This window comes from Triticum urartu, chromosome 2A (assembly GCF_056163025.1).
Source record: "Triticum urartu cultivar PI428250 chromosome 2A, HENAU_Tu73, whole genome shotgun sequence".
NCBI classification, from domain to species: Eukaryota; Viridiplantae; Streptophyta; class Magnoliopsida; order Poales; family Poaceae; genus Triticum; species Triticum urartu.
The window spans coordinates 148,176,409-148,189,387 of record NC_141874.1 but is presented as its reverse complement, the minus strand read 5'-3'; the positions used below and the strand labels follow the sequence as shown (position 1 = coordinate 148,189,387).

Genomic DNA, 12,979 nt, shown 5'->3' with positions numbered 1-12,979 from the left:
TCCATCGCCGAGTTTGCCTTCCACGACAAGTTCCATCCGGACCAGACGGAAGACGGCGGGGCCGTGGACGGTGAAGACTACGGCTTGCTCCTCCACGATCTGGAGGGGAGCTCGGAGGAGACGGGCGTCTACCGCGACGCGGGTGCTGAGGAGGACACCGGCACCTCGCTGGATCCGGAGGCCGCCAGGGGAGAGCCGTCGACGTCGCGACGCGGCGCTGGAGATGCCTGAGACACTTTGTGTAATAATTTGTTAAATAGCAGGTCCACCCACCCACTGGGGTTTTAGGGTGTAATGAACTCGGGTCGTGGGCCTTTTCTTAAATACTTGTGTAGATGTCGTAGGTGCTTTCGCTTTTTGCATTCCGTTTTTGGACCAATTTCATGCGTTTTTCCTTTCTCAAACCTCCCCCCCCCCCCCCGCGAGTCAGACGGCCGAGGCTCCGGTCCGTGACAAGGAGTTCAGTTCTTTGAGAGGAGCGTGCAGGACTTGGGTCCCTCGAAACATTGAGCGCGAGCGAAACACCCACTGGGCCGGCTGGCAGCGATCCGGTGAAGCCGGTTGGCGAGCAGCCGGTCGTGCGGATGTTCATTTGATGAATGGTTAGCCGGGTTGATCGACCCAGCAGCCTTTCACTTAGTGTATGAAGTGTAAGGGAGCTTTGGCCCCTTGTGCTTGCCAGCCGACAGCCAAAGCTGGACCTATGGCTTTAGGGCGAAGTGGGGGACCGCGGCATCCTAACTTTATCAGGAATCACTAAGTAAGGCGGCGGGGTGGCAACCGAGCCGGCCAACCCCTGGGTCGAGCGAGTCGGACCGGTGGACGGGTTCAGTGATATAGTGGTGCGAGAAAATAGGACACAATAGATTGGTCGACAAAAGGCAGCCTCCGAGTCTTGTTCGAGGACTCCGTAGTTTCATCCGTTTACAAAAGGCGATGATACATTGATACGCCTCCGTCGTATCTATAATTTTTGATTGTTCCATGCCAATATTATTCAACTTTCATATACTTTTGGCAACTTTTTATACTATTTTTGGAACTAACATATTGATCCAGTGCCCAGTGCCAGTTCCTGTTTGTTGCATGTTTTTTGTTTCGCAGAATATCCATATCAAACGAAGTCCAAACGGGATAAAAACTGACGGAGATTTTTTTAAAATATATATGATTTTTGGGAAGAAAAATCCACGTGAGACGGTGCCCGAGGTGGCCACGAGGTAGGGGCGCGCCTACCCCCCTGGGCGCGCCCCTGACCCTCATGGGCCACCTGTAAGGCGGTTGGTGCCCTTCTTTCACCGCAAGAAAGCCAATTTCCGGATAGAGATTGTGTCAAAATTTCAGCCCAATCGGAGTTACGGATCTCCGGGAATATAAGAAACGGTGAAAGGGAAGAATCTGAGAACGCGGAAACAGAGAGAGACGGAGAGACAGATCCAATCTCGGAGGGGCTCTCGCCCCTCCCACGCCATGGAGGCCAAGGACCAGATGGGAAACCCTTCTCCCATCTAGGGAGGAGGTCAAGGAAGAAGAAGAAGGGGGGCTCTCTCCCCCTTGCTTCCGGTGGCGCCGGAGTGCCACCGGGGGCCATCATCATCCCTGTCATCTTCACCAACAACTCCACCGCCTTCACCAACAACTCTTCCCCCCTATATGCAGTGGTGTAACCTCTCTCTTACCCGCTGTAATCTCTACTTAAACATGGTGCTCAACGCTATATATTATTTCCCTATGATGTATGGCTGTCCTATGATGTTTGAGTAGATCCGTTTTGTACTAATGGCTATTTGATGATCAAGATTGGTTTGAGTTGCATGTTTTATTATTGGTGCTGTCCTATGGTGCTCTCCGTGTCGCGCAAGCGTGAGGGATTCCCGCTGTAGGGTGTTGCAATATGTTTATGATTTGCTTATGTTGGGTGGCGTGAGTGAACAGAAGCACAGGCCCGAGTAAGTAGGTTGTTTGCGTATGGGATAAAGAGGACTTGATGCTTTAATGCTACGGTTGGGTTTTACCTTAATGATCTTTAGTAGTTGCGGATTCTTGCTAGAGTTCCAATCATAAGTGCATATGATCCAAGTAGAGAAAGTATGTTAGCTTATGCCTCTCCCTCAAATAAAATTGTAATAATGATTACCGGTCTAGTTATCGATTGCCTAGGGACAAATAACTTTCTCGTAACAACAAGCTCTTTACTACAACTAACTTAGTTGTGTCTTTATCTAAACAGCCCCTACTTTTTATTTACTTGCTCTTTATTACCTTGCAAACCTATCCAACAACACCTACAAAGTACTTCTACTTTCATACTTGTTCTAGGTAAAGCGAACGTCAAGCGTACGTAGAGTTATATCGGTGGTCGATAGAACTTGAGGGAATATTTTTTCTACCTTTAGCTCCCCATTGGTTTCGACACTCTTACTTATCGAAAGAGGCTACAATTGATCCCCTATACTTGTGGGTTATCAAGACCTTTTTCTAGCGCCGTTGCCGGGGAGCAATAGCGTGCGGTGAATATTCTCGTGTGTGCTTGTTTGCTTTATCACTAAGTAATTTTTATTTGCTGTTCTTAGTTGTTCTTTATCTTTAGTTATGGATATGGAACACGAAATACCAAAAAAATTAGGTGTACTTTGTGCTCATGGAGATGGGGAACCTCCTAAAACCCTCGATGCTGGTTATGTGAAAAATATTATGTACTACTTTAATAATCCTAAGAAAACCCCATTCAATTATGTCATGGGAGTAACGTTGGATCAACGTGAATACTTTAGGGATTATTGCTTGACACAAAAAGGGAAACTATTATGGGATCAAATTCATATATTGAAGTGGTATGCTAGACAACTATGCTCAGAATATGATTATACTTGTTGCTCTAGGATGAATGCTCCACACCTTCCCTTTTCATGCAAATTTAATGATAATAAAACCTTAGCTTCTTATGCTAATGGTATATATGATTACTACGATGTGGAACAAATAGAAGAATTTCTTGCTTTTATGGGTGCTTATGAAATTGAATCTATGTTTAAAGAGTTTGAAGATTTTGATGATGCTTGTTATAGACCTGCAAATTTAGCTATCCTCAGATATTTCTATGAGAATTATGAATACAATTCTGATATTAATGTACTTATTGAGAAAGTCTCCGTTGTCCAAGAAGAGACTAATATTTTGCAGGAATCTATGGAAGAAGAAGTTGATGAAACTGTAGCTCATTGGATGAAAAAGATGAGGAGGAGAGCGAAGAACAAAAGGAGGAAGAGCGGATTGATCACCCGTGCCCACCTTCTAATGAGAGTAACTCTTCAACTCATACATTGTTTAATTTCCCTTCGTGCTTACCGAAGGATGAATGCTATGATAATTGCTATGATCCCATCGATTCTTTTGAAATATCCCTTTTCGATGATGCTTGCTATGCTTGTGGCCAAGATGCCAATATGAATTATGCTTATGGAGATGAACTTGCTATAGTTCCTTATGATAAACATGAAATTTTTGCTATTGCACCCACACATGATAGTTCTATTATCTTTTTGAATTCTCCCAATTACACTATATCGAAGAAGTTTGCTTTTATTAAGGATTATATTGATGGGTTGCCTTTTACCATTGCACATGATGTTTTTGATAGATATAATATGCATGTGATTGCTGCTCCTACTTGCAATTATTATGAGAGAGGAACTATATCTCCACCTCTCTATGTTTCCAACACGAAAAAATTGCAAGAAACTGTTTATACTATGCATTGGCCTTTACTATGTGTGCATGAATTGTTCTTTTATGACATGCCGATGCATAGGAAGAGAGTTAGACTTCGTCATTGCTTGATATATGTTACTTTGTGCTCACTACTAAATTAAAAATCATTGTTGATTCAAATTGGCTTTGATATACCTTGGGATCCGGGTGGATTCACTACTTGAGCACTATATGCCTAGCTTAATGGCTTTAAAGAAAGCGCCGCCAGGGAGACAACCTGGAAGTTTTAGAGAGTCATTTATTTCTGTTGAGTGCTTTCATATAGTTTAAAAACAACAAAAATAAAGAGGGGAACCCAAAACTTTTTCTAAAAGAAAAGTGAAAGTGAGAGAGACGAGCATTGTGAAAGTGGGGGACGTCCTTGAACTTTGTTCATGCCCATGGGAACTTTCTGAATCTTAATTACAGAAACCTTTCAACAAAAATAATTATCCCCTTGTGCAATTCCATTGTATTATAAAAATAATGTGCCAAGGTTTGCCTTTAGGATGTTTACATTTGCTTGATGGTTAGTATGGTGCAGGACAAAAACTTTGTCTGTAGTGCACGATTTTACATTTTTATCTGGAACGTCAAATGGTTCTGATTCTTTTTGCACTGTATTCCTATATAAATTTTTTATTTTTACCAATTTTTGCAGAATTTTTCAAGTATGAGAAGTATGGTGAATGTTCAGATTTCTACAGACTGTTCTGTTTTTGACAGATTCTGTTTTTGATGCATAGTTTGCTTGTTTTGATGAAACTATCAATTTTATATCAGTGGATTAAGCCATGAAAAGTTATATTACAGTAGACACAATGCAAAAACAAAATATGAATTGGTTTGCAACAGTACTTAGAGTAGTGATTTGCTTTATTATACTAACAGATCTTACCGAGTTTTCTGTTGAAGTTTTGTGTGGATGAAGTGTTCGATGATCGAGAAGGTCTCGATGTGAGAAGAAGGAAGAGAGGCAAGAGCTCAAGCTTGGGGATGCCCGAGGCACCCCAAGTAAATATTCAAGGAGACTCAGGCGTCTAAGCTTGGGGATGCCCCGGAAGGCATCCCCTCTTTCTTCAACAAGTATCGGTATGTTTTCGGATTCGTTTTGTTCATGCGATATGTGCAATCTTGGAGCGTCTTTTGCATTTAGTTTTCATTTTTCTTTTATGCACCATGATGGTATGAGATAGTCCTTGGTTGATTTATAGAATGCTCTTTGCACTCCACTTATATCTTTTGAGTATGGATTTATAGAATGCTTCATGTGCTTCACTTATATCATTTGAAGTTTGGAGTGCTTGTTTCTCTTTACATACACAACCGCTATTTGTAGAATGCTCTTTTGCTTCACTTATATTTGTTAGAGCGCGGGCATATCGTTTGTAGAAAGAATTAAACTCTCTTGCTTCACTTATATCTATTTAGAGAGATGACAGGAATTGGTCATTCACATGGTTAGTCATAAAATCCTACATAAAACGTGTAGATCGCTGAATATGATATGTTTGATTCCTTGCAATAGTTTTGCGATATAAAGATGGTGATATTAGAGTCATGCTAGTGGGTAGTTGTGGATTGTAGAAATACTTGTGTTGAAGTTTGTGATTCCCGTAGCATGCACGTATGGTGAACCGTTATGTGATGAAGTCGGAGCATGATTTATTTATTGATTGTCTTCCTTATGAGTGGCGGTCGGGGACGAGCGATGGTATTTTCCTACCAATCTATCCCCCTAGGAGCATGCATGTAGTACTTTGTTTCGATGACTAATAGATTTTTGCAATAAGTATGTGAGTTCTTTATGACTAATGTTGAGTCCATGGATTATACGCACTCTCACCCTTCCACCATTGCTAGCCTCTCTAGTACCGCGCAACTTTCGCCGGTACCATAAACCCACCATATACCTTCCTCAAACAGCCACCATACCTACCTATGATGGCATTTCCATAGCCATTCCGAGATATATTGCCATGCAACTTCTATCATCATCATATACATGACTTAAGCATTCATTGTCATATTGCTTTGCATGATCGTAAGATAGCTAGCATGATGTTTTCATGGCTTGTCCGTTTTTTATGTCATTGCTACGCTAGATCATTGCACATCCCGGTACACCGCCAGAGGCATTCATATAGAGTCATATCTTTGTTCTAGTATCAAGTTGTAATATTGAGTTGTAAGTAAATAAAAGTGTGATGATCATCATTATTAGAGCATTGCCCCAGCGAGGAAAGGATGATGGGGACTATGATTCCCCCATAAGTCAGGATGAGACTCCGGTCTTTACAAAAAAATAAAAGAGGCCAAAGAAGCCCAAATAAAAAAAGAGGCCAAAGAAGCCTACCAAAAAAATAAAAACAAAAAAACAAAAAATGAGAGAAAAAGAGAGAAGGGGCAGTGCTACTATCCTTTTTCCACACTTGTGCTTCAAAGTAGCACCATGTTCTTCATATAGAGAGTCTCTTGAGTTATCACTTTCATATACTAGTGGGAATTTTCATTATAGAACTTGGCTTGTATATTCCTATGATGGGCTTCCTCAAATGCCCGAGGTCTTCATGAGCAAGCAAGTTGGATGCACACCCACTTAGTTTTCAGTCTGAGCTTTCATACACTTATAGCTCTAGTGCATCTGTTGCATGGCAATCCCTACTCACTCACATTGATATATATTGACGGGCATCTCCATAGCCCGTTGATACGCCTAATTGATGTGAGACTATCTTCTCCTTTTTGTCTTCTCCACCATCATATTCTATTCCACCTATAGTGCTATCTCCATGGCTCATGCTCCTGTATTGCGTGAAAGTTGAAAAGGTTTGAGAACGTCAAAAGTATGAAACAATTGCTTGGCTTGTCATCGGGGTTGTGCATGATATGAATATTTTGTGTGGTGAAGATGGAGCATAGCCAGACTATATGATTTTGTAGGGATAACTTTCTTTGGCCATGTTATTTTGAAAAGACATGATTGCCTTATTAGTAGGCTTGAAGTATTATTGTTTTTATGTCAAATGATAGACTATTGCTTTGAATCACTCGTATCTTAATATTCATGCCAAGATTAGATTACATGATCAAGATTATGCTAGGTAGCATTCCACATCAAAAATTATCTTTTTTATCATTTACCTACTCGAGGACAAGCAGGAATTAAGATTGGGGATGCTGATACGTCTCCGTCCGATCTATAATTTTTGATTGTTCCATGCCAATATTATTCAACTTTCATATACTTTTGGCAACTTTTTATACTATTTTTGGGACTAACATATTGATCCAGTGTCCAGTGCCAGTTCCTATTTGTTACATGTTTTTTGTTTCGCAGAATATCCATATCAAACGGAGTCCAAAAGGGATAAAAACTGACGGAGATTTTTTGGGAATATATATGATTTTTTGGGAAGAAAAATCCACGCGAGACGGTGCCCGAGGTGGCCATGAGGTAGGGGGGCGCGCCCCTGACCCTCGTGGGCCACCCGTAAGGCGGTTGGTGCCCTTCTTTCGCCGCAAGAAAGCTAATTTCCGGATAGATATCGTGTCAAAATTTCAGCCCAATCGGAGTTACGGATCTCCAGAAATATAAGAAACGGTGAAAGGGAAGAATCTGAGAACGCAGAAACAGAGAGAGACGGAGAGACAGATCCAATCTCGGAGGGGCTCTCGCCCCTCCCATGCCATGGAGGCCAAGGACCAGAGGGGAAACCCTTCTCCCATCTAGGGAGGAGGTCAAGGAAGAAGAAGAAGAAGGGGGGGCCATCTCCCCTTGCTTCCGGTGGCGCCGGAGTGCCACCGGGGGCCATCATCATCACCGTCATCTTCACCAACAACTCCACCGCCTTCACCACCAACTCTTCCCCCCTCTATGCAGCGGTGTAACCTCTCTCTTACCCGCTGTAATCTCTACTTAAACATGGTGCTCAACACTATATATTATTTCCCTATGATGTATGGCTATCCTATGATGTTTGAGTAGATCCGTTTTGTCCTAATGGCTATTTGATGATCAAGATTGGTTTGAGTTGCATGTTTTATTATTGGTGTTGTCCTATGGTGCTCTCCGTGTCGCGCAAGCGTGAGGGATTCCCGCTGTAGGGTGTTGCAATATGTTTATGATTTGCTTATGTTGGGTGGCGTGAGTGAACAGAAGCACATACCCGAGTAAGTAGGTTGTTTGCGTATGGGATAAAGAGGACTTGATGCTTTAATGCTATGGTTGGGTTTTACCTTAATGATCTTTAGTAGTTGCGGATGCTTGCTAGAGTTCCAATCATAAGTGCATATGATCCAAGTAGAGAAAGTATGTTAGCTTATGCCTCTTCCTCAAATAAAATTGTAATAATGATTACCGGTCTAGTTATCGATTGCCCAGGGACAAATAACTTTCTCGTAACAACAAGCTCTTTACTAAAACTAACTTAGTTGTGTCTTTATCTAAACAGCCCCTACTTTTTATTTACTTGCTCTTTATTACCTTGCAAACCTATCCAATAACACCTACAAAGTACTTCTAGTTTCATACTTGTTCTAGGTAAAGCGAACGTCAAGCGTACGTAGAGTTGTATCGGTGGTCGATAGAACTTGAGGGAATATTTGTTCTACCTTTAGCTCCTTGTTGGGTTCGACACTCTTACTTATCGAAACAGGCTACAATTGATCACCTATACTCGTGCAACTAACTGTAAAACGGGCGGAGGAGTTCCGCGGTCCACAGTCGGGTCGTTTCTTCACCGGCAGTGTCCTTCTTGTGCTTCCTTGACTTGCGTGCGTCGATGAGGTAGTAGGCGTTGCGGTCGCGCAAGGCCTTGCTCACGATGAATGGGCCCTCCCATGGAGGGGACAACTTGTGCTGGCCTGCCTGCTCTTGGACGAGTCAGAGGACGAGGTCACCCTCGCGGAACGCAAGGGGCTTGATCTTCTTGCTGTGGTAGTGCCTCAGGCCTTGCTGGTAGATGGCCGAGCGACTGAGCGCCAGGAGGCGTGCTTCTTCGAGCATGCCGGCGCCATCTTCGCGAGCTTCTCTGGCTTCAGCTTCGGTGTACATCGCGACGCGCGGCGAGTCGAACTCGACCGGTCGGGATGACGGCTTCAGCTCCGTAGACGAGGAAGAACGGGGTGAACCCGGTCAACCGATTCAGCGTGGTGCGTAGACTCCAGAGAACGGCCGGCAACTTGTCAAGCCAGCTGCCGGGTGAGCGGATGAGTGGCTCGATGAGTCGCGGCTTGACGCCGGATAGGATGAGTCCATTGGCCCGCTCCACCTGCCCGTTGGACTGCAGATGCGCAACGGAGGCCAGGTCGAGGCGGATGTCGGAGACGGAGCAGTATTGTTCGAGCGCGCCCTTGGCGAAGTTGGTGCCGTTGTCGATGATGATGCTGTTTGGCATGTCGTAGCGCACCGCTATGTCCTTGATGAACCAGACGGCTATTGGCCCGTCCAGTTTCTTGATTAGTCTTGCCTCGATCCACTTGGTGAATTTGTCCACTGCCACCAGCAAGTGCGTCATGCCGCCTCGAGCGGTTTTGAAGGGTCCCACCATGTCGAGTCCCTAGAGCGCGAAGGGCCAAGCGATCGGTATGGTGCGGAGTGCTGACATCGGCTGGTGGCTGCGTTTGCTGAAGCGCTGGCATCCCTCACACTTGAGGACGAGCGACTCGGCATCTTGGAGGGCCATGGGCCAGTAGAAACCGTGGCGGAACGCCTTGGCCACCAAGGATCGTGATGCGGCGTGGTGCCCGCACTCGCCCTGGTGTATGTCGTGGAGGATGTCGATGCCCCGTTCCTGCTCGACGCAGCACTGGAACATGCCGGTGAGCTCGTTGTTGATGATGCTGTAGGCGAACGCCCGGAGTTGCACTTGTCGAGCTTCGGTCTCGTCCATGGGCAGAACCCAATTCTCCAAAAATTCTGATATTGGGAGGGCCCAAGATGGAGCCGTAACCATGGCGAAGACGGCCACCAGGGTGGGTTTCGAGTCGGGAGCCCCCGGGCCGGGTTGAGCAGCCCCCGGGTCGGGTATGGCGACGGCCGGGTCTGGGATGATGGTGGCCGGGGCGAGCTGAGTAGCCCCCGGGCCGGGTTGAGGTGTGGCCGGGTCGTCTGGAACATGGATGGACTCGAAGTCCGGCGATGGCTTGACGGACGGCTTGCGCAGGTGTTCAAGGGAGACACCGGACGGGATGGCTTGTCGAGATGAGGCGATCTTGGCGAGCGTGTCGGCTGCTTCGTTCTCCACGCGTGGGACGTGGAGGAACTCGCAGCCCTCGAAGGATCCGGACAGCTTCTGGATGAGGAAGCGGTAGCTTGCCATGTTGGAGTCGCGGGCGTCCCATTCGCCGGAGCACTGCTGCACCACCAGGCCCGAGTCACCGTAGCACAGGATGCACCGGATGCCGAGTTCCTTGGCATGTCGGAGGCTGTGCACAAGGGCTTCGTACTCGGCGACGTTGTTGGAGGCGGTGAAGTGGATCTGGAGCGCGTAGCGGAGCCGGTCGCCCTTTGGGGACGACATTACGATGCCGGCCCCCAAACCGAGTCGCATCTTGGACCCATCGAAGTGCATGCGCCAATGCGTCGAGTCAGGAGGCGGCGGCAAGTACTGGGTCTCGGTCCAGTCGACGAGGAAGTCGGCCAGGGCTTGAGACTTGATCGTGGTGCGGGGCTCGTAGAGGATGGTGTGGACGGCTAGCTGGATTGCCCACTTGGCAACCCGGCCAGAGGCATCCCAGCACCCGATGATTTCTCCGATAGGCGTCGTGCTGACCACGGTGACAACGTGCTCTTGGAAATACTGCTTCAGCTTCTTGGCGGTGAGGTACACGCCGTAGCACATCTTCTGGTAGTGCGGGTAGTTCTGCTTGGAGTTGGAGAGCACCTCGCCCAGGTAGTAGACTGGGCGCTGGACGGCTTGGATCTTGCCCTTCTCTGGTCGCTCGACCACCAGCACCGTGCTAACCACCCGCGAGGTCACGGCTATGTAGAGCAATAGCGGCTCCTTGTCGGTTGGCGCGGCCAGGACTGGTGCGGTGGAGAGCATGCGCTTGAGGTCTTGGAATGCCTCGTCTGCCTTGTCGTTCCATTGAACGGGCTTGTCTTCTTCATCAGCTGGTACAGGGGTAGTGCCCTCTCGCCCAGCCGGCTTAGAAACCGGCTGACCGAGGCCAAGCATCCGGTGAACTTCTGGACATCGCGCAGCTGAGCCGGCTTGCGCATGCGCTCGATGGCCTTGATCTTCTCCGGGTTCGCCTCAATGTCGCGTCCCGAGACGAGGAGGCCGAGTAGCTTTCTGGCTGGGACGCCGAAGACGCATGTTTCTGGGTTAAGCTTGACCTTGTATCGCGGAGGTTGGCGAATGTTTCCTTCAAATCGTCAAGGAGCGTGAGGTGCTGCTTGGTCTTCACCATGATGTCGTCCACGTACACGTGGATATTGCGGCCGAGTTGCGGCAGCATGCATTTCTGCATGCAGCGCTGGAAGGTGGTCCCGGCGTTCTTCAAGTCGAATGACATGGTGACGTAGCAATACGCCCCAAAGGGCATGATGAAGGACGTCTTCAGGGCGTCGGCCGGGTCCAGCTTGATCTGGTGGTAGCCGGAGTAAGCATCCAGGAAGGACAGGAACTCACACCCGGCGGTCGAGTCGATGACTTGGTCGATCCGTGGGAGGGCGAACGGATCCTTGGGACAGGCCTTGTTGAGGCTGGTGTAGTCGATACACATGCGCCAGGTCTTGTTCTTCTTCAGGACAAGGACTGGATTGGCCAGCCACTCGGGGTGAAACACTTCCATTATAAAGCCGGCTGCCAAAAGCTTGGTGACCTCTTCACCAATGGTTCTTCTCTTTTCTTCGGAAAATCGTCGTAGGGGTTGACGGACAGGCTTGGCGTCCTTGCAGACATGAAGTTTGTGCTCAGCATACTTCCTCGGGATACCCGGCATGTCCTTGGGGGTCCATGCGAAGATATCCCGATTCTCACGGAGGAGGTCGACGAGCTCTCGCCTTCCTATTTGTTGTCGAGGCGGGCACCTATGACAACGTACTTGCTGCAGCTGGGGTCTTCTGGGTTGAGCTTCACTTTCTTGGTCTCCCTGGAGGGCTTGAAGGCGGCCTCGTCGGTCGGGTCCGGGGTCGGGATCGACGCGGCGGAGGCCTCGCCTACCAGGGCGACGATCTGGTCGAGCTGGCGCCGCTCCTCGGCAATGACCAGCGACTCGGTCAACTTGGCGCCGTCTCGGGCGCACTCCAGGGACTTGCGGTAATCGCCGGTGATGGTGATGAGGCCCTTGGGACCCGGCATCTTCATCTTTAGGTACGCATAGTGGGGAACCTCCGTGAACTTGGCGAGCGCGGGCCGACCCAGCAACGCGTGATACGCGCTGGACAGGTCCACCACCTCGAACCAGATCGGTTTGCGCCGGAAGTGGCTGCTATCACCGAACAGGACATCTAGCCGGACCCATCCAATGGGGGAGCCGGGAGAGGCCGGGCACGATGCCGTGGAAAGCCGTTCGGGTCGGCTCCAGGTCCTCGGCCTTGAGGCCGAGCTTGCTTATCGTGTCATGATAGAGGATGTTGATGCTGCTGCCGCCGTCGATGAGGACTCGGTAGAACTTGCATGTGCGCCGCGCGACGATGGTGGGGTTGAGGACGAGGGCGTAACCACCCGGACTCGGCATGACTGCCGGGTTATCCTCCCGGGTCCAGGTGATCGGGTGATCTGACCAATGCATGAACTCCGGCTTGGCCGGGACGACGGTGTTCACCTCCTACCGAAGGAGGCGCTCGATGCGCTTGTCGTCGCTGAGGCTGGTGAAGCGACGTAGGCCGCGTTCTGGTCCGGGTAGGCGTCGTTGCGCAACGCACCGCCGGCTGGAGGCGGCTGCCCCGCGCCTGGAGCCGGAGCCGGAGGGGGCGGGACGTCGCCCCTCATGATGTGCTTGGTGATGGCGCACTGCCAAAGCGTGTGCGTGGAGGGTTTCGCGCCGCTGTGGTGCTTGCAGGGGGCGTCGAGCATCTGCTCGAAGCTCATGGCGGGTTGCCATGCCATCTTGCCGGTTTGCCGGCGCTTCGCCGCCGGTCCGCCGCGGGTTCGGCGGCCGCGACGAGCCGGTTGTCGTGACGCGGCGCCGGATGGTCGGCCTTGCGCTTGTTGTTCTGGTGATGCTGCTGCCGGCCGCTTTCGCCGGCCGGCTTCGGAGGGGGAACCGGCTTCGCCTT

The 12,979-nt window shown here is 48.8% G+C and overlaps 2 protein-coding genes across 2 annotated transcripts; both read right to left on the bottom strand.

The window, feature by feature from the left end:
- Positions 1–9,311: 9,311 nt before the first annotated feature.
- Positions 9,312–11,700, bottom strand: LOC147984329 (uncharacterized). The gene is made up of 2 exons (XM_087541050.1): positions 11,093–11,700; positions 9,312–10,521 (listed from the first exon to the last, which is right to left on the bottom strand). Exons 1-2 carry the CDS (start codon positions 11,698–11,700, stop codon positions 9,312–9,314), a joined length of 1,818 nt encoding a protein of 605 aa, XP_087397176.1.
- A 65-nt stretch (positions 11,701–11,765) lies between these two features.
- LOC147984328 (uncharacterized) lies at positions 11,766–12,438 on the bottom strand. The gene is made up of 2 exons (XM_087541049.1): positions 12,236–12,438; positions 11,766–12,186 (listed from the first exon to the last, which is right to left on the bottom strand). The coding sequence occupies exons 1-2, from the start codon at positions 12,436–12,438 to the stop codon at positions 11,766–11,768; spliced, it is 624 nt and encodes a 207-aa protein (XP_087397175.1).
- Between the last annotated feature and the right edge of the window lie 541 nt (positions 12,439–12,979).